Raw genomic sequence first — 21,758 nt, 5'->3', positions numbered from 1 at the left:
ACCAAACAAAAAAGAAATCAATGTATCATGGTTTAAAAGGCAAATATGTAGAATAAACCTGAGATCTAAATTAGCAGCTGAGAACAAAAGCTGCGTATCAGAAGATCCAGCCTAATTGATTGGTTCTTCTGCAGTGCCAGACATTCAGCTTGCTCGTAGGCTTAGGTATACATGCTTGTTTATCTATTCTATTTAGGATTAGTTTTTCTATGTTGCTGAACGATGCATCTCTTGGTGAGAACAAACAGTTAAATGTTTTATATTCTGGGAATGCTCCCTAATGAATAACAAGTGAAGAGGCCAGCAATCAGGCTCATTGTAGGCTGGGTTTGATTCAGGTCGATATTGGTCCAGATCATATCAGTAGTAAACTGGATGAATCAATGTGATCAATCAGAGAGGGCCTTGTGAGGCAGCTTGTAAAGGCTTGTTAGAGACAGACAGGAATGATACCAGGTCTCAGCAGACAGAGTCAGCCAGAGTCTGTAGCATGGAAGGAGCAGACTACCATCCATCCACGCCTCACTAATTCAATTAAGAGGCAGGAAAAGGGAAAATCTCCAGCCTGATTCTAGGCTGATTCCACACTGGTCTGTCTGAAATCAGGAGGAGAAGGTCACTTGTTTGACGATGTAAACACTAGGTTACAGCCAGCACTGACTGAAGTTAATGACTGTGGGATTTCCTGATGCTTTATTCTATTGTTGCAGCCTGTGAACTTTCTAACTCAGACATCAATTATAAATAGGCCTACACTACATTTGTTTTGTAAAGCATTGATGTTTTTAATGGGTATTCTCTCGTCTTTTACTCACAGGGCTATAGTACTGTTTCACATGTATTGACTGCATTCAGGTTTTGACATACAAGGTTATGTTCTCTTTCTTGAGGAAGATACCTTTCAGTGTGAACATGTTATAACCACGTTAAATTGCACTAATAACTATTTTAGAGATATAGGCTACAGAGGAGAGAAATAGAGAAATGGCATTCTGTCTACAGATCAAGGAGGCTAGCCTAAGTTTTGCATGTATAGGAGGAGAAATGTATCTGGCCTTGCCTCTGTCCGGTTCTCACCCATTACGTCTACATGGCCATCACTGTCAAGTCCTGAAAGATTCAAACGTGTCACAAGTTTACTCTAAAGACTAATATGAGGAGGTAAGACTTGTCGCTTGACTGAAATGATCTTAATTCAAAAGACACAAGCAGTCTAAGACCCCTGTTGTTTGGGGAGAGTTAGGGAAAGCTCTATTCTCCAGGGTCTTGCAATTCAGTTAGATGGGTAAGAAGGATCCTAAGTCATGGTGTTACTACACAGAAGACCACTGAGAGAGACTGGCTCATGTCCCACTGGGAATAGCACAGGATGTGTGCCTTCAGGAGACCTGCCAAACACCACAACTATAGCCTATAGCCCCATCCCCCCCACAGTCCAGCTGCTTCAAGGACAAAAGGTTAAGGGAGAGGCTGGCTTGTACTACCTATGGCTCGAGAGGAGAGTGTAGTCCAGTAGCAGCACTGCTGTAATAATAGGATCTTTTTTTGAAGTAGCCTATCTTGGCCTAGCCTGATCTACTATATTCCATATTCTCCCTTTCCGACTAACATCATTGGATAACTGATATTAAATGAATGTCGGCTGGAGAAATAAAGAGTGCCGGACTATTCTATGTAAAAGCTCCCAGGATCCAGATTGCCTGAGGACATTGTGTTTATGTAGAGGTATGAAGCACTCTCTCTCTCTCCTCCTCCACTGACCAACCTCACAGGAACACTGAAAATACCTCAACCTGCTCAGCAATGGGAGTTTCAAGTCAGGGTTTCAGTAAAAGCTCCTGGTGATGGAGTGGTAAAGAAATGAACGGAGGTAGCCGTCTGTACGTTCCATTCATCTTGTGTGTGTGGATGTAATGCATTAGGTCTAAATGCCACTGTGAAGTAGTAAGTCCTTACTATTACGGAGAAAGTGTGTTCTCCCTTTTTAATTCCGCCATATACATTAGACCTACTACTAAACTATCAACGTAAACTATGTCCTGGCATGGTCATCCTTTCCACAGCTCCATACCACCCCCCTGTGGAGCTTTGTTTAGAAGTTGACACTATCAGATCACAGGCTCAGCTCTCTGATCTTTGTTACTGTGGTCACTAGTCTAGGAAAACACTCACCACCAGTGTTATGTTTATTGTATAACCTAGATCATAAATGCGTTTCAAATATTTTATTTTACTTTGGAGGAGGCTCAAGCTGTGACACACATACACACACAAATAGGAAGTAGAGGACGTCAACTCTTTGCTTTGCATCTGATGCTACAAAGACCAGTCTGACTTAAAACCTTCCCCTTATGTTCTTGACGTCAACAGTTACCTCTGCAGTGGTGTGTCAATATGGGACGTCGAATTATTGTACGTCTGTTCTAGGCACTCTATCTATGTATTCCAGTGATTGACAACCATTTGAAAATATGAGATCGCTCTTTGTCGCCACCCACTGGTTACACATGAACAATACAACTCCATGTATTTGTAAACAATATGAAGAGCATAGACTAAACGCAAGCAAGCTTGATCGCATGGTAAGAAATCGACGCAGAACAAGAACTAATATTAATGAAAACTGTGCAAATTCGGAAGTTCAAATGCGTGTACTGTAAGTCTAAATTGTATATGACTAAATAGGCTGTCCATTAGATTGTATTTTCACATGTTATTAGTGATACAGCAGCCTACAAATGAAGAGTTTCATTCCAAAATGCTATATCCACATATTTTTCACATTTATGTTTTTTCATCAAAAATGATTGCTTATGGGTACCTTCATTTGTGTGTAAAAGATTACTGTATCAAATTTTTGTTAGATGTATATTAAAACGGGTTTTGTTGCAAAATGCTATATATCCATTGTTTAGCTGGAATGGAATGTTCTTATCCTGTATATTTGGCTGTGATTTGTGGTTGTACTAACTGTAAGTTGCTCTGGATAATGGCATCTGCTAAATGATTAAAATGTCCAAAAATCTCATATTACAATATTGATTCATTTTTTTTAAACATTTGTGTTATATATATACACAGTGCCTTCAGAAAGTATTCAGACCCCTTGACTTTTTCCACATTTTGTTACGTTACAGCCTTATTCTAAAATGTATTAAATTGGGTTTTTTCCTCGTCAATCTACACACAATACCCCATAATGACAAAGCAAAAACAGGTTTTTATAAATGTTTGCGAATTTATAAAAAAATTTAAATAGTACATTTACATAAGAATTCAGACCATTTACTCAGTACTTTGTTGAAGCACCTCTGGCAGAGATTACAGCCTCGAGTCTTCTTGGGTATGACTCTACAAGCTTGGCACACCTGTATTTGGGGAGTTTCTCCAATTCTTCTCTGCAGATCCTCTCAAGCTCTGTCAGGATGGATGGGGAGCTTTGCTGTACAGCTATTTTCAGGTCTCTCCAGAGATGTTCAATCGGGTTCAAGTCCGGGCTCTGGCTGGGCCACTCAATGACATTCAGAGACTTGTCCCTGCATTGTCTTGGCTGTGTACTTAGGGTCGTTGTCCTGTTGGAAGGTCAACCTTCGTCCCAGTCTGAGGTCCTGAGCTCTCTGGAGCAGGTTTTCATCAAGGATCTCTCCGTACTTTGCTACGTTCATCTTTCTCTCGATCCTGAGTAGTCTCCCAGTCCCTTTCGCTGAAAAATATCCCCACATCATGATGCTGCCACCACCATGCTTCATCGTAGGGATGGTGCCAGGTTTCCTCCAGACGTGACGCTTGGCATTCAGGCCAAAGAGTTCAATCTTGGTTTCATCAGACCAGAGAATCTTGTTTCTCATGGTTCTGAGAGTCTTTAGGTGCCTTTTGGCAAAACTCCATCATGTGCCGTTTACCATCTGGCCATTCTACCATAAAGGCCTGATTGGTGGAGTGCTGCAGAGATGGTTGTCCTTCTGGAAGGTTCTCTCATCTCCACAGAGGAACTCTGAGCTCTGTCAGAGTGACCATCTGACATGCACTGTCAACTGTGGGACCTTATATAGACAGGTGTGTGCTTTTCCAAATCATGTCCAATCAATTGAATTTACCACAGGTGGACTGCAATCAAGTTGTAGAAACATCTCAAAGATGATCAATGGAAACATGATGCAACAGAGCTCAACTTTGAGTCTCAAAGCAAAGGGTCTGAATACTTATGTATATAAGGTATTTCGGTATTTTTATTTTTAATACATTTGCAAACATTTCTAACAACATGTTTTTGCTTTGTCATTATGGGGTGTTGTGTGTAGATTTCTGAGGAAATTGTTTTATTTAATACATTTTAGAATAAGGCTGTAACATAACAAAATGTGGAAAAAGTCAAAGGGTCTGAATACTTTTCGAACGTACCGTATATATTGATGTCACAAATGTATAATTTGTACAGTTCTTAATTAAAGATGTAGTTACTTGTCACATTTGACATGTCACAAAACGTATCACTACTAGTAATTTCTCTGAGAGTAAAGGGAGATATATAGCGTTTTGCAGTAAAACATGATTATTTGTCTCTCTGAAATGAAACAATCAAGTGATATATTTAAACCAAATACATGTCTGTCATTGAACAGCCCTGTGCCATTATTAGATGGTGAAAAAACACAATCTCTTTCATAACTTCTTTAAACAATAAATACTAATTTACCAACATTTCTAAAAATGGATATTTCGTGTAATGGAATGAAACTCTTCAAAGAGTACAATTAGGCTACTAATCACAAACATTGCTTGAAAAAAGATATATAGTTAATACGGGTTAATATAGTGTAGTCATACTCTCCCTTCAAAAACCAGCCATGAGCAGTGTTAATTGTAGCGCATGCATTCCTGTCTCATGCAAAGGTGCTGATCTTTAAAGCGACACTGTGCGATGTACTTGTCCTCTGTAGTTTCGACTCTATAATTCCGACTTGTAACCAAATACTCAGGAGTATTACCCTCTAACTCAAATGACATATTCAAATCAATATATGGATCCTGACCAGAAGCACATTTCAACCCAAATGAGCTTTAAATATTCAATAGACTAGAACATCAAAAATTCATTTTAAGATCATGCCTTAAAAAGAAAGATAAACTACACTTTCTGGCTAAGAGATAAGAAAAATGCTCTTTAGAATCTTACTGTTCATTAAAAAAAACACATCTGGTGGCATTCAATTCCAAAGCTGTTTATGACACAACATCCTAGCTTTAAAATATATTTGATTTCTATATCAAACATAGAAATTATTATAAAATACCACTTTTAACTGAACAATAATATAATATGATGGTCTCTGTAATATCGACACCAGTCAAAATCCCACTTGAAATTAGAGTAGTACAGGAGCCTCACCAACGAACGGGTGGACTGGTCGAGTAAATAAAAAAATTGTCCAGGACTTGCAAGCAAGCATTTTTGTAACCAGACATGGTCACTGGATGGCTGAAATTCATTTGAAAGAAACTAAACTACAATCCAACGTTTGACACATAGGATGTTAACTTAGAGCTGTGCAATGTCAAATAGCCTATGTAATAGCTTGCTTGCATTTATGAAATAAAAACAACATTTTCAAAGCTGGATAAATGGAAGAGAAGTTGGTCGATGGCAATGACATGTTGTCATTAACTTAGCTTGGTTGTAAACTACTTAGCTTGCTGCTTCACTGAACTGAATCTGGAATAAAATAGGATTCTTCAATTCGGTTCTTTGATCACGCTGGCTATTTTGTCTCGTTGTTTTTATCATGTGTAGACGGGTATATCTGGGTAGAAAGCTAGCAGATATTAGCTGGCTAGGTAATGTTGTATCCACGTTTAGCTGCCTAGTATTTCGGAAGAAATATATTTCGGAAGAAATATAAGAGTGCGATTCATTTAAAAACTCCACGACTCTCATCATGTATGTCACCATTGTCTGACTTTATAATCTTGTATATCACATAGTTGTCATACTGGTAAATTAATCCCATTATATCGCTCTTACCTTCCGGCTTGTTTTCGGCAGCCATTTCCCCTTCGCGCGCAACATCCTCCTCCTCCTCACGACCGTGGGTACCACGCGCGTGCACGCGGCGAGGACAGCACGAGGAGGGACTCGAGGAGCAGCAGCGAGTCCAGCCAATGCAAACTTACCATTGGTTGTGAGGCAATGACTGACAATGAAACTCTGGAATGGCTAGTGACATCAAGAAAAATAACCATCCAATGCAATTACCAGAACACGTCATTGGCCAAAAGGTATTATTTAACTACACCTCGAAAGGATATCTGTCAATCGGTTTTGGAATGGACTAACAATTAATGTTTAGTCTACTCGAAACAAAATCTGATGTGGTGAACTGTTATGTTGAAACAATATTTGGAATTGAGCAAGTCAGATTTAAATGTATATTTCTAAGATTTAGCTAAATACAGTAATGGCATAAAGTCCCATTTAGCTTATGCAACACAATAAAAACATATAGATACATGTATAAGTGTTTTATATAGGCTAATTGATAGACATGTACATGTACTATGTGGCCCAGACGGAGAGGTGCTGAAAAGACAGCTCCATTCAGCAAGAAGGAGGATGATGCCTCAGAGCAGCGCCCTATCTACACGCTTGCACAGCAGTATCGCAAACGGAGCAAATACCACTGAGAAAAAGTCCTTCAGTCACTATTCAGAAGTACAAGACAGGCATTAAATCTTTATTCCGAAAAAATATATAAAAAGGAATGAAAAAGCATAATGTGCACAATGCACTAAATATGGTATATATTTTTCTTTACCCAATTATTTAATTTAGCTGTAATCAAGTGTATTATCCCACGGAATCACGTAATGGATGAGTAATTTAACAACTGTGTAACATTGTAACAAGGACAGACAGACTCAAAGTGTGAGTTTTCACAAATCTGACCTGTAAAGCAAGCTAAGAGAGATGCATTGCGCCCATTAAGCCTACCCAATTATTTATTAACAGTTGCCAAATAACCTACAAAAATAGCAATAAATGTATTTTTTGTTGCGACGTTTTACTGAACATCTTCCCTTAGGACTAGGCACTATATTATTATTGAACTATATGACATGTTCTAAAACACCCGTTTGAGGCACATTATGGATTAAATTGATTTATATAGCCTAATTTGCGCGATTAAAAGTTATTTGTAATATTTCTGGTGCGCTGGTTTTGGACGCTGTCAAAAATGTTTATAGGCGCGCTTGATAAAGACATCCAGTCCACAAGGTGGCAACAACAGCGGTAGTGTTGCACAGAGACATAGCGGAAGTGGGAATGAAAGGTTGTAAACATGGCGCCGGCCTTGGAAGACGATGAAATCGACAACAACGATTACTATTCTTTACTTAATGTCAGAAGAGAGGTAGTGCATGTTTGGATCCTGTTGGATGTGTTTGTGTGGATGTTTTGACAAGTGTTTTCGTAGTCGGTTTGATTAATTTGTAGAAGTTTTCTGGAACAAATTGAGCGGCTTCCCTTTTTGCTATCCAGCTAAGCTTGCTAGCTAAGTCAGTTGACCCTCGCTTATCATTGATTTCGGACTGTTCTGTAAAATGTGGCTAGCCTAACGCCTAACCTATGTTAGGCGGCAATATTTATAGAATTTAAGAGGATGCGCCCTGGTTCTGCCTGCCACTGGCACCAGAAGCCAAACATCCCAACTCTCTCCACTAGAACCAAATCCAGTAACTGTTAAGAAGCCACTGCTCACCAGAGGTTTGGTTCTGAGTAGACGAGAAAATGGCAAGCTTTCAAATATATGCAAGTTTGTTTCTGCCAAGCAAAGACTGCTTGGCTTGCCACCCGTCATAGTCAGGCCTCAATTACATTATCTAATTTTAGGTGTTGTCACTTTTAAACCTGTTTGTAAAGATGTATATGTCTACTTGCAATGTCAAGGAAGCCAAGGCAACACTGCACTGAACTTAGTGACTTTGCATAACTGTAAGTGGAATCATATTAACTAACTAGTACTTTCTTACAAGTAAGTTGAAATTCTCACTTTTTCTTCTGTTTGTCCATTAGGCGACACAGGAGGAGCTGAAGGGATCATACAGGCGACTGTGCATGCTCTACCACCCAGACAAGCACAGAGACCCAGAATTAAAGAGGCAGGCAGAACAGCTCTTTAACCTAGTGCATCAAGCTTATGAAGGTAAGATGAATCCTAGACTGGGACTTCATGTAATTTACCATCATGATTTTGCTCTGTTTCAGCTGAACATTTAGCTCAACTTGCCTATTATTGTCTCTGCTCAGGATTGTATGCAGGATTGTATGCATGTGTACCTTTCATTGAAACTGATCAGTTGCATGTTTCTCGCTGTAGTCCTAAGTGACCCACAGTTACGAGCCATCTATGACATCTATGGCAAGAGAGGGCTGGATGTTGAAGGATGGGAGGTTAGTCCAGTAGTTTCTCATTGGCTTGTATTTATAACATACATAGGCTACTGTGGCAGGAAAAGTACTATATATTTTTATTGTCAAGGTAATGAGTGTCGCTGATCATCAGGCAGCAATGGCTCAAATGGTATACTGATTCCAGGTGGTGGAGAGAAAAAGAACTCCAGTAGAGATCCGAGAGGAGTTTGAGCGTCTGCAGAGAGAGAGGGAGGAGAGACGGCTACAGCAGAGGACCAATCCCAAGGTTTGTGTGTGTTGCTAATTTATTTGTAACTATATGACTGAAACCCTGCTATTACATGATCAATTATTGATATGACTGTGTCTCATTCAGGGGATGATCAGTGTGGGTGTAGATGCCACAGACCTCTTTGATCGCTATGAGGAGGATTACAAGGATTTGCCCGGAGGGGGCTTCCCACATGTTGAGATCAACAAGATGCACATATCACAATCCATAGAGGTAATAGAAAAGCTTGAAATGGGTTTGAAAATGGGGCAAAGTCACAGTGGGTAAAAGTATGGCTGATGGACCATCACATTGGATAATCAGGAGTATTGTTATTTGTTACCTACTGCAGGCCCCCCTCACCACCACAGACACAGCTGTTCTCTCTGGCTCCCTGTCAACCCACAACGGAAACGGAGGAGGAAACATTAACCTGGCACTACGGAGAGTCACCTCTGCTAAGGGATGGGGGGAGGTCAGAAACCACTTAATCATTTACAATTTCTACCTACATATCACTCACACACACTGCAAGCTAGTGCTTTCACATGCTCACACACTACATAAAACAAACAATTATCACATTTGTGTTTTATTTTACATTGAGTAGTCCAATGTGAGAGGTTATATATTTGTGTACCTACCCAGGTAGAGTTTGGGGCAGGAGACTCACACGGGCCCCTCTTAGGAATGAAGATATTCCGCAACCTCACTGCTCGCTGGTAAGTCAAGATTCCAGGACATTTGAAATCTGTAAAGCTGCATCCAATTTTGTTTGGGCTATAGTTGAATCAGAAAAGACATACGGTAGAGTGAAAGTTGTTTTTCTCCAGGCTGAAGACATATACTGTAGAATGACCATTGTTTCTCTCCAGCTTTGTGACTGCTCAGTGTGGACTCCAGTTCTCATCCCGGGGCGTGCGGCCTGGTTGCACCACGGTGCTGGCTCGGCACCTGGACAAGAACACCATGGGTTACCTGCAATGGCGCTGGGGCACCCAGTCCTCCATGAACACCAGCATCGTCAGGGACACCAAGACCAGCCACTTCACATTCGCCATGCAGGTCAGCACAGATAATTATATACAGCAATTGTAGTATAAGAAGGGACTGTCTGTTGCGGATGTATTCTCTATTTCCTCTCCTAACTGTATTTGTTGGCCCTCTGCAGCTTGGGATCCCTCACTCCTTCATGATGATGAGCTACCAGTACAAGTTCCAGGACGATGAACAGACCAAGGTCAAGGGCTCAATCAAGTATGTCCACTTCATGATAAGATTTTAGCCTTTGTTCATTTTGGTAAATGAAGGCCATTGAATCTTAGAACTGAAACCTTTATTATAAATCATCAGGTCAGGCCACTGACAACATGGGAAGACTTGCTGACTGTCTGTCATTGTCTTGTAGATCTGGCTTTTTTGGGACAGTAGTGGAGTACGGTGCAGAGAGGAAGATCAGTCGGCACAGTGTCCTGGGGGCGACCGTCAGTGTAGGAGTACCTCAGGGAGTCTCCCTCAAGATAAAGTAAGTATGGCTCAGTTTTCTTCTAGGTGTGCCGAAAAGTTGGTTGCTATACTAATTAAATGTTTGGGAGCATAATTAGTGTGCAACTTTTTATTTTTATAGTTTACTCGCCCTTAAACAGCACCTCTATACAACATTTTCTGTCAGCTTATGCCTTTTACTAGTACATTTTCCTTTTAACCAAACTATCTCAGTACAGTAGTTGTTAGCACAAGGCATCTGGGTGGTTGTTGAATTGTGGTGGCATGGCATATTGGAAAATATTGTTTTAGTTAAATGTATTTGGTATATCTTGCCCTTCTAAATCAGCTAATATGTTAGATTAAAGACGTTAAATATTTTTCCCATTATCATATCATTGTGCCACCAGTAGGAGTAGTAACACCAGAGACACATGTTAGGTAATTAAGGATTTCTAAAATGGAGGTCACAGGTGCTCAAAGCTAAGGTCATTAACCCTTTGAAAATAATTTACTGAAGTGATATCATTAATCATGTAATTTCCTTTCATTTATATTGAGTAACACCAATGACACTTTGCATTTAGACACACCAAATTATCAATGGAATCCTAAAATGTATTACATGCTAAAATAGTGTGATTAGCTAATCATTTTCTTTCAAATATTCCCCTCCCCTGATAAGGTTGTCACTGGAGTGAATGCTCAAGGTCCTTATCTTTTTAATTTGTGATTTTCAAGGTGGTAACACCAATGACAAAACTTAGTGACATATAGTTGTAAAATAATATTTTTTACTTATTATTATTAATATATTAAATACTTAGATAATAGATATCTAGATAATAAATAATAGATATCTCTATATCCCCAAAACCTGTCACTTCTACTCTGCAAAGTGTGGTGGTTAATTTCTGTATTACCAAATGAGGAGAGACAAACCTCACACACCAGTCAGAGTTATACTTAAACTACATCTTTAATAATAAGAGCTTTGCAATAGCAATGACTTAACGATTCCCTATTTCTAATGAACCGTTGAGAGTGACAACACAATGGCTACTGAGATCTTGTATAGCAAAGATCCACCCCCCTACTCGACATGACAAACCACAGATATTAGGAACAGTTCACAAAGGAAGACTTTATGAGAAAGGAGTATCCCGTAGCCAGATAGCATTTGCTATAAATTATCGTTCAGTTTGGTCCCTAAGACGAGGTTCTAATCTCATTCCTGGTACTTCATAGCACAAAAACACCAACTCATCCAATGGCATAACTCAATTGTCAACTCTAGATACTCCCATCTCAAGTAAAACCCCTTCTTGACCCCTCTCCTGGACAAGCTCACTGAGGGGAGTGAGCCTCTAGGTCATACACTATCCCAGGATAAGTGCAACATCAGAGAGGACATGCAATGGTTCCATACACTGCCATACACCTCCTCCCAATGTCAAAGGAGGGAGTGACTTGTGCACAGACAAGTAATTGGTTCCCCATTAATCACACCATCCCTTCACATGGTTTAAGAATAGGTAAAGACACATTCACATATAAAGACAATGTTCCATCCTGTCCTCTTCCCTTTCTGATATTCTGCATAGCACCAGGGACATGTAAAAGACAAGCCTGACCTCTCCCCTCTCTGGGCCCCAGGTGACTGAGCCCCAGCTAAGGGAAGAAGTACAACTGCCAACACCAGAGTCCAAAGGGATACATTCTAAAAACAAGTATATCACATAAGCATATTATACAGATAAGACATCTTAATTATCTATGTTACCCAACTAATTCTGATTGATCCGCCACAAAAGGCAAAGAGCAGTAACTATGCAAACAGTAAAACTGAGAAAAATGGCTTTAAAGTTTTCTGAACTCTGAGCCTGATGGCAAACCATAGTAACTGCAGTCAAAACACAGTTGAACAAAGCCAGGGTGCAGTAGCTTCACTTAGTAACAACAATGATTGACAGCCACCATAGATGGTAACGACATCTTGATGTGACAGATGTTGGTTTAGCATATTTGAACTTGACTGGCGCTGTGCAGTAAAGAACGGAGTCAGGCAGCACACAAGTGATATTCCGACTACTTTGCCTATCCTATTTGCTATAGTCTATTTGAGTAAACGTTATATACAGAACGCAAGAGAGGAATGTAGGCCATACAGAGCACAAAATGTCCAGTCAGAAAATATTGTTTCTCTCTGTCGGATTCATGGGTGTCTAGGGCCCTCAAACTCAACTCTGGACCTCGAAGCCAGTTCCACGGCGGTTTTTCATTGTTCCCCTCTAATCACGGACTGAATTAGACCTCGGACACCAGGTGTGTACAATTAATAATCGGGTAGAACAGAACCAGCAAGCTTTGGACCTCGTAGGGTAAGAGTTGAATACCCCATGGTCTAGGGTTTACCGAGAATGGTGCGACAATCAAAAAGCATTCTGTCAGCAACAGTCCTGTGTGCGAAAACAGCTCGTTGATGAGAGGTCGAAGGAGAAAGGCAAGAATCGTGCAAGCTAACTGGCGGGCCACAAACAGGCAAATGTGCTTTTGCAGCGGATGACCATACCGGGTTCCACTCCTATCAGCTAAAAACAAGAAGAAGTGGCTCCAGTGGGAACGCGATCACCAACACTGGACAATTGAGGAGTGGAAAAACATTGCCTGGTTCGACGAATCCCGATTCCTGTCTAATAATCATGCTGTTTAATCATCTTCTTGATATGCAACACCTGTCAGATGGATGGATTATCTTAGCAAAGGACAAATGCTCACTTACAGGGATGTAAACAAATTTGTGCACAAGGTTTTTGTGCATATGGAAAACGTCTGGGACCAACACTTTACATTGCGTTTTATATTTTTGTTCAGTATAGTTAATCCACAATACTAACCTAAATGAGTGAAAAGGAAGCCTGTACAGAATAAAAATCTTCCAAAACATACATCCTGTTTGCAAAAAGGCACTAAAGTAAAACTGCAAAACGTGGCAAAGAAATGTAACTTTATGTCCTGAATACAAAGCGTTACATTTCGGGCAAATCCAACATAACACATCACTGAGTACCATATTTTTAAGCATAGTGGTGGCTGCATTGTGTTATGGGTATGATTGTCATCGGCAAGGACTAGGGAATCATTTGGGGATAAACATAAATGGAATAGAGCTAAGCAAAGGCAAAATCCTAGAGGAAAACCTGGTTCAGTCTGCTTTCCAACAGACACTTGGAGACACAATTTACCTTTCAGGAGGAGAGTAACCTAAAACACAAGGCCAACTATACACTGGAGTTGCTTACCAAGACGACATTGAATGTTCCTGAGTGGCCTAGTTACAGTTTTGGCTTGAAAATCTGACAAGACTTAAATGACTGTCTAGCAATTATCAACAACCAACTTGACAGAGCTTGAAGAATTTTAATGTGCTAATATTGTACAATCCAGGTGTGCAAAGCTCTTACATGCTGACCAGACCGGACGCGTCGTGTGCGCGAGCGTTGCAAAATAAATGTACACATGTTATTCAATCATTCCACCCACACTGCTCCCTTGCGTCTGTGTGGGCAGGTCACTAAAATAGAACTTGGTTCTGCAAGTTCTCATTGGTGTTTAGGAGCATATAGCCACGTGGGTGATTGAAAGATGAACTGAAGCGTCTTCCCTGTGGCTCAGTTGGTAGAGCATGGTGTGTGCAACGCCAGGGTTGTGGGTTCGATTCCCACGGGGGGCCAGTACAAAAAATAAAATGCATGAAATGAAATGTATGCATTCACTACTGTAAGTCGCTCTGGATAAGAGCGTCTGCTAAATGACAAAAAATATAAATGTAAAGGGCAGGGCTGCCAAATGTGTAGTTACTGCTGTTTGCAGTTCTACGACAGTACTCAAATGGGAGGGAGGCGAAGTATTTGCTTGCTCACCCTAAGTACTTAAAGGTAGAGTCCGCTAAATGACGTTGCAGGGGCAGCACTGCAGATATTGCGACGAGCGAGATGCAAGACTTCGCTCTCGCGCACACACTGCGCATGTGCATGGGTTCACTTTACGCTCTTACAATGTGGTTACCACGGGAACAAAACAGCCGAAGTTTTGCCTCTTACTCCAACTCTCTTAGTTGTTGCGTAAATTGACCTACTATGCTGCTTACTTTGTGCATCTACGTCATATCGTTGACTAACTTTAAAACAATTTCTAAACGAAAGGACTTGCGGTATGTTTAATCATTGATAAATAGTTCAATATGAACAAAAACATGATATACAGTGCATTCGGAAAGAAAGAGATCAAATTGTATTGGTCACATACACGTTTAGCAGATGTTATTGCGGGTGAAGCGAAATGCTCGTGCTTCTAGTTCCCGACAGTGCACCAATATATAACAATTTCACAACTTAATACACAGAAATCTAAGTAAAGGAATTAAGAATATATAAATATATGGACGAGTAATGTCAGACTAAGATACAGTAGAATAGTATAAAATACAGTATACACATATGAGATGAGTAATGCAAGATATGTAAACATTAAAGTGACTAGTGTTCCATTTATTAAAGTGGCCAATTATTTCAAGTCTGTATGTAGGCAGCAGCGTCTCTGCTAGTGATGGCTATTTAACAGTCTGATAGCCTTGACATTTAAAAACAGCTTCTGTCTCTCAGTCCCAGTTTTAATGCACCTGTACTGACCTTGGGGTGAACAGTTAGTGGCTCGGGTGGTTGTTGTCCTTTGATCTTTTTAGCCTTCCTGTGACATTGGGTGCTGTAGGTGTCCTTTTCCCCCAGTGATGCATTGTGCAGACCGCACCACCCTCTGGAGAGCTCTGCAGTTGTGGGCGGTGCAGTTGCCGTACCAGGCGGTGATGCAGCCTGACAGGATGCTCTCAGTTGTGCATCTGTAAAAGTTTGAGGGTTTTAGGTGACAAGCCAACCAGTCAGGATGCTCTTGATGCTGCAGCTGTAGAACTTTTTGAGGATCTGGGGACCCATGACAAATCTTTTCAGTCTCTTGAGGGGGAAAAGGTGTTGTCATGCCCTCTTTGACTGTCCTGGTGTGTTTGGACCATGATAGTTCGTTGGTGATGTGGACACGAAGGAACTTGAATCTCTCGACCCGCTCCACTACAGCCCAGTCGATGTTAATGGGGGCCTGTTCGGCCCGCCATTTCCTGTAGTCCACGATCAGCTCCTTTGTCTTGCGCACATTGAGGGAGAGGTTGTTCTCCTGGCACCACACTGCCAGGTCTCTGACCTCCCTATAGGCTGTCTCATCATTGTCGGTAACCAGGCCTACCACTGTTGTCATCAGCAAACTTAATGATGGTGTTAGTTGTGTTTGGCCACGCAGTCGTGGGTGAACAGGGAGTACAGGAGGGGGCCCCAGTGTTGAGGATCAGCGTGGCAGACATGTTGTTGCCTACCCTTACCACCTGGATCTAGTTGCAGAGGGAGGTGTTTAGTACTAGGGTCCTTAGCTTTGTGATGAGCTTTGTGGGCACTATGATGTTGAACGCTGAGCTGTTGTCAATGAACAGCATTCTCACACAGGTGTTCCTTTTGTCCAAGTGGGAAAGGGCAGTGTTGAGTGCCATCATCTGTTGGAATTGGATGTGTGATCTATGTGAATTGGAGTGGGTCTAGGGTATCCGGGATGATGCTGTTGATGTGAGCCATGACCAGCCTTTCAAAGCACTTCATGGCTACTGACATGAGTGCTGCGGGGTGGTAATCATTTAGGCAAGTTACCTTCGCTTCCTTGGGCACCGGGACTATGGTGGTCTGCTTGAAACATGTAGGTATTACAGACTCGATCAGGCAGAGGTTGAAAATGTCAGTGAAGACACTTGCCAGTTGGTCCGCACATGTTTTGAGTTAACTTCCTGATAATCCGTCTGGCCCCGCGGCCTTGTTAATGTTGACCTGTTTAAAGGTCTTGCTCACATCAGCTACCGAGAGTGTTATCACACAGTTGTCTAGAACAGCTGGTGCTCTAATGCATGCTTCAATGTTGCTTGCCTCGAAGCGAGCATAAAAGGCATTTAGCATGTCTGGTAGGCTCGCGTCACTGGGCAGCTTGTGGCTGATTTTCCCTTTGTAGTCCGTAATAGTTTTCAGGCCCTAGTGCATCCAACGAACGTCAGAGCCGGTGTAGTAGGATTCAATCTTAATCCTGTATTGACGCTTTGCGTGTTTGATGGTTTGTCTCAGGGCCTAGTGTTCGGATTGAAAGAGGCAGCTCTAGCCTATAGCTTGATGCGGATGTTACCTGTAATCCATGACTTCTGGTTGGGATATGTACGTTCGATCACTGTGGGGACGACGTTGTCGATGCACTTATTGATGAAGCCGATGACTGAGGTGGTTGGTATACTCCTCAATGCCGTTGGCTGAATCCCGGGAACATATTCCAGTATGGGCAAGCAAGACTGTCCTGTAGCGTAGCATCCACGTCATCTGACCACTTCAGCATTGAGTGAGTCACTGGTACTTCCTGCTTTAGGTTTTGCTTGTAACCATAAATCAGAAGGATATAATTATGGTCAGATTTGCCAAAGGGAGTGTGAGCTTTGTATGCAGATTTGTAAAACTGATTTAAGTTTGCCTGCATTAAAGTCCCCGGCCACTAGGGGCACTGCTTCTGGATGGGCAGTTTTCTTGTTTGCTTATGGCCTTCTATAGTGCGGTCTTAGTGCCAGCATCGTTTTTTTTTGTGGTAAATAGACAGCTGCGAATAATATAGTGTCTACAGTTTATCATAAGGTACTCTACCTCAGGCGAGCAATACCTCGAGACCTTTTAATATTAGACATCGCGCACCAGCTGTTATGACAAATAGACACACAGCCCCGCCCCTTATCTTACCAGACATAGCTTGTCTGTCCTGCCGATGCATGGAAAATCCCACCATTGTCGTCGTTCAGCCACGACTCAGTGAAACATAAGATATTATAATTTTAATGTGCCGTTGGTAGGATAGTCTTGATCGTATGTCATCCATTTTGTTTTCCAATGATTGCACGTTGGCCAATAGAACGGATGGTAGTGGAGGTTTACTCACTCACCTACGAATTCTCAGAAGGCACCCTGACCTCCGCCCGCTTTTTCGCTGTCTTAACGCAAATGACGGGTATTTGGGCCGTTCCCAAGAAAGCAGTATATCCTTCGCATCAGACTCATTAAAGAACAGCACATTGGTTAGGAGCCTGTAAAAAGCCAGCCATCCCCTCCGGCGCCATTCTAGTGGACTCTTCCTAGAGCTGGCGGCCCAGCCAAGCTGAGCAATCGTGTGAGAAGGGCCTTGGTCAGGGAGGTGACCATGAACCCAATGGTCACTCTGACAGAGCTCCAGAGTTCCTCTGTGGAAATGTGAGAGCCTTTAGGCCTTTTATGGTAGTGGCCAGACGGAAGCCACTCCTCAGTAAAAGACACATGACAGCCCACTTGGAGTTTGCCAAAACGCACCTAAAAGACTCTCAGACCATGAGAAACAAGATTCTATGGTCTGATGAACCCAAGGTTGTACTCTTGCCTTAATGCCAAGTATCACATCTGGAGGAAACCAGGCACGCTCATCACCTGGCCAATACAATCCCTACAGTGAAGCATGGTGGCGGCAGCATCATACTGTGGGTATGTTTTTCAGGTACTGGGAGACTTGTCAGGATTGAGGGAAAGATGATCGGAGCAAAGTACAGAGAGATCCTTGATGAAAACCTGCTCCAGAGCGCTCAGGACCTCAGACTGGGGTAAAGGTTCATCTTTCAACAGGACAATGACTCTAAGCACACAGCTAAGATAATGCAGGAGTGACTTCGAGACAAGTCTCTGAATGTCCTTGAGTGGCCCAGCCAGAGTCCAAACTTGAACCTGATCAAACATCTCTAGAGAGACCTGAAAATAGCTGTGCAACCTGACAGAGTTTGAGAGGATCTGCAGAGAAGAATGGGAGAAACTCCCCAAATACAGGTGTGCCAAGCCTGTCGCGGCTGTAATCACTGCCAAAGGTGCTTCAACAAAGTACTGAGTAAAGGGTCTGAATACTTAGGTAAATGTTGTATTTCAGTTTTTTATTTTGAATACATTTGCTAATAAAAGGCTGTGTTTCCATTCCATCCCAACTCTGTCGATGGTTTTGGCACAAAATGTCTGCAATAAATAGCAAATATGTCTGCTCTGGTCTTGGTACTTGCACTCTAGCCAACAGTTCGCAGATCCAGTGAAGAGGGTACATCATGAGATTATGGATAACGGCAAGATCATTTGCCAATTGGCAGCCAAGCAGCGATCATCATGTCACCAGCATACAAAAAGACCCCCAATATTTATTGGAAAGGAGCATTAAGCTCATCACCGTGCACTTTCAGCGCCCTGTGATGTTCATTATTACTTATTTCGTATGTAGCCTAAAACTCTACATTCTTTTCCAAGTTGTAGTGGGGGGACCCCACAACATTGCTAACGGTGACTGCGTCAAGTTTACTGCGACATTGTTTTTTCTATCACCAAATGCGCAAGAAAACATTTCCACTGCATGATCTATTTCACCAACCCCAAAAATATCCACACCTATCTAGCGTATTTGGCTCTGGCGACATTTAGAGAGTTTACTGAAAATGATACTTTTTTTAATCCAGGTATTTAACTCTCTTAAAAATGTTTGGATGGAAACATGGTTATTGTTGATACATTGTATTTGTGCAGGCTGAACCGTGCCAGCCAGACATATTTCTTCCCCATCCATCTGACTGACCAGCTCCTACCCAGTGCAGTGTTCTACGCTACGGTTGGACCACTCATCTTCTACCTCGCTATCCAGAGACTCATCATAAGGCCCTACGTGCGTGCCCAGCAGGAACAGTAAGACTGCCCACTTATCTACAGTTAATGTTAATCTGTGTCACTCTGACAGTATTTCAATTGCTCAAAATGCGTACGTACTACTTTCTGTCAACCTACCTAAAACACATAATGGATAGTGTGTGATGGCCTTACAGCTTCCTAGCTTGGCTTTACTAATAGAGGTAGTAGTAAACAAATTGTGTGCAATGAAATCTTGTGACGCTCTCCTAATTATTCCATTATTCCTCTCCACTGTATAGGGACCTGGAGAAGCACCGGGAGAGTTCAGCCTCGGACATTGCTAGGAAAAAGCAGGAGGCAGAATCTGCTGTGAGTGCACGATGTCTCCTTATAGACATACAGAAACAATTTCTCCTCATAGATGTACATAATGTATATTGGTGTCAAGCAAATACATTTCTTACACATGATTAAAACACTAGGACTAGATGCTCTATTGGTCTCCTTTTTTGTGTGAATTTTAGCAACTTGATCTGACATCTCTCTTCTCTTCTGAAGGTTTTGCTAATGCAGGAGTCTGTGCGCAGGATCATTGAAACTGAGGAATCTAGAATGGGTAAGTAAATGGGCTTCTGTCAGCACCAGAATGATCAGTATAAGAAAACATTAGAAAATATATAAAACTTATCTAAAACTAGTTGATTGACTCAACATGCTGACAGGATGTTATATCCTGGATCAGGTCTCATCATCCTCAACGCTTGGTATGGCAAGTTTGTGACCGACAACAGTCGGAGGCATGAGCGGGCAAAGGTCATTGATGTGTCTGTTCCACTGCAATGCCTGGTGAAGGACTCTAAGCTCATCCTCACCGAGGCTACAAAGGTATACAGCTAAAGTTACTAGACTAACTCTATCATAGCTCAGTTGCCCTGATTGTCTGAATACAGAAATTCACTCTTTTTTTTCCTTTTTTTTGCATGACTGAATGCAAAATGTCAGTTGAGTAATTTGTCGATTAACATTTTTCAGAGTATGATACTGATCATGGTACTGCTAATGCTACTGCAATTGTGTGATTACAGAAACTCACCTTGAAACTATAAACCGCCTTAGGCGTAGAAAGTAGTGTTGACAGGTCTGATGATGACTGATGTTATTGTGGTGTTTTCCCAGACTGGATTACCTGGGTTCTATGACCCCTGTGTGGGAGAGGAGAAGAGCCTGAAAGTCCTGTATCAGTTCCGGGGAGTGATGCATCAAGTTCTCTCCCCTGATGGGGAAGCACTCAGGATACCAAAACAATGTAGGTAGCCTTATCAATGTGTCTGCTAAACTACATCAGTTACATTTCTTAAAATACAGTGTATTTGTATTCAAGATTTTCAATTGAATGTGTTTCATAGATTTGTTCTTGGTTTTGTTATTTCTTTTTTTTACTTCATGTAGCTCACAGGATTGATGCTGACACATAGGAGCCTCTTTCCTGGACCAAATGGGGCATGACACAATGTTAAACTTTGACAATGGATGGACAGACTCGTATTGTAGAGACACGGAGTTACTCATTGTGCCCTAAAAAGTCATGCATATCCATGTTCATGTTGTCCATCTAATTATGCCGATGAGACATGTCAGAAATGTACTCAGCAGGGGTTGCCCTTTTGAATGAAATTCAGTCAAGTCTAAATTCACTCTAAAAATGGGATGGTCATAATCTCGCTTTCCTCAGCCTATTCCTCAGTCTATGCATCTTTAAAGTACTCCCCTTTCAGGTATGGCTTGTAATGTCTGACTCAGGCACTGTAGTATCAGTGCAGTGACTATGTGACCCTCTTGAAGGTATGAATGCATCTCTGTATATGCCATATTATTAAAGTCAATATTTTTCAAGCTGCAATAACTCATTTGGGAAATTGCGCTCGAAACAATATTTTGTCACAATTTAGTTTATTTTTTAACTTTATTTTTTATTAAACAAACTAATGGGCTTTCTGAAATGTAAATAATGATACCAGAGTATAAAGATTATTGGCCTGCACATTTGTACAGAATGATCAAATATTTGTCAAAAGATAAACCCAAAGATGATTGGAAGTGTGACCCACCTTCTGTATGGTTTGCACTGTCAGGAGATCAATTGATAAGCCTATGACATCTGGGTGTCCAGTACCTGACCGGTTAGTGAATAGTACAAGGCTGACTATCTCCCTTCTCATGCAGTATAAAATCACACTCTGATAACATGACATACTGTACTTAGAAGTACAGAAAATAACAGACCAGGTGTAGGCCTATATTCAGTTATGTAACTTGAGTGGTTTATTGTTGACATTTTAGATCTAATTCACTGTAGTCCCAAGTTTTAGGGTAACTTGAAAGATGGGAATATATTAGAAAAAGTACACTACCGGTCAAAAGTTTCAGAACACCTATTCATTGTTTTTTTCTTTATTTTTACTATTTTCTACATTGGAGAATAATAGTGAAGCCCTCAAAACGATGAAATAACACAGTAACCAACAGTGTTAAACAAATCAAAATGTATTTGTTATTATTCAAATAGCCATCCTTTGCCTTGATGACTATATGACAGGTTGGTTACTATATGATTCCATATGTGTTATTTCATAGTTTGTCTTCACTATTATTCTACAATGTAGAAAAGAGTAAAAGTAAAGAAAAACCCTTGAATGAGTATGTGTTCTAAAACTTTTCACCGGTAGTGTATGTGTTCATGAAATGCCATTTATACAGTTGAAGTCGGAGGTTTACATACACTTAGGATGGA

At 41.3% G+C, this 21,758-nt stretch overlaps 2 protein-coding genes across 8 annotated transcripts in view; one reads left to right on the top strand and one right to left on the bottom strand.

Moving 5' to 3' along the window:
- The window catches only part of LOC106572392 (calmodulin-binding transcription activator 1), a 600,679-nt gene extending 594,556 nt beyond the window's left edge, over nucleotides 1–6,123 (bottom strand). For 4 of the 6 annotated variants that reach the window (XM_014146505.2, XM_014146506.2, XM_014146510.2 and 1 more), the window contains exon 1: nucleotides 6,023–6,121. In XM_014146505.2, the coding sequence (XP_014001980.2) occupies nucleotides 6,023–6,047 (25 nt within the window). In that variant the 5' untranslated portion in view covers nucleotides 6,048–6,121. Of the gene's footprint in view, nucleotides 1–6,022 lie in introns of all 6 variants that reach the window. The other 2 variants (XM_045696195.1, XM_014146507.2) reach the window with 2 other exon arrangements.
- A 1,214-nt stretch (nucleotides 6,124–7,337) lies between these two features.
- On the top strand, nucleotides 7,338–20,915 carry dcj11 (DnaJ homolog subfamily C member 11). Of its 2 annotated transcripts, none has more exon segments than NM_001140114.1 (16): nucleotides 7,338–7,409; nucleotides 8,072–8,201; nucleotides 8,376–8,449; nucleotides 8,595–8,696; nucleotides 8,787–8,915; nucleotides 9,034–9,156; nucleotides 9,330–9,403; nucleotides 9,557–9,746; nucleotides 9,853–9,938; nucleotides 10,090–10,206; nucleotides 18,869–19,024; nucleotides 19,267–19,336; nucleotides 19,526–19,583; nucleotides 19,710–19,852; nucleotides 20,144–20,273; nucleotides 20,417–20,911. In NM_001140114.1, coding segments are annotated over 16 exon segments (1,680 nt in total). In that variant the 3' UTR covers nucleotides 20,443–20,911.
- Nucleotides 20,916–21,758: the final 843 nt, after the last annotated feature.

Source organism: Salmo salar, chromosome ssa15, assembly GCF_905237065.1.
Source record: "Salmo salar chromosome ssa15, Ssal_v3.1, whole genome shotgun sequence".
Taxonomy (NCBI): Eukaryota; Metazoa; Chordata; class Actinopteri; order Salmoniformes; family Salmonidae; genus Salmo; species Salmo salar.
This window is presented reverse-complemented; position numbering and strand designations above follow the sequence as displayed.

Coding starts and splice junctions, on each gene's coding strand:
- dcj11 (XM_045695169.1), top strand. CDS start 8,114: ATGCTCTACCACCCAGACAAGCACAGAGACCCAGAATTAAAGAGGCAG. Junction 8,202..8,375: donor AGTGCATCAAGCTTATGAAG/GTAAGATGAATC, acceptor TTCTCGCTGTAG/TCCTAAGTGACCCACAGTTA. Junction 19,584..19,709: donor AACTGAGGAATCTAGAATGG/GTAAGTAAATGG, acceptor ATCCTGGATCAG/GTCTCATCATCCTCAACGCT.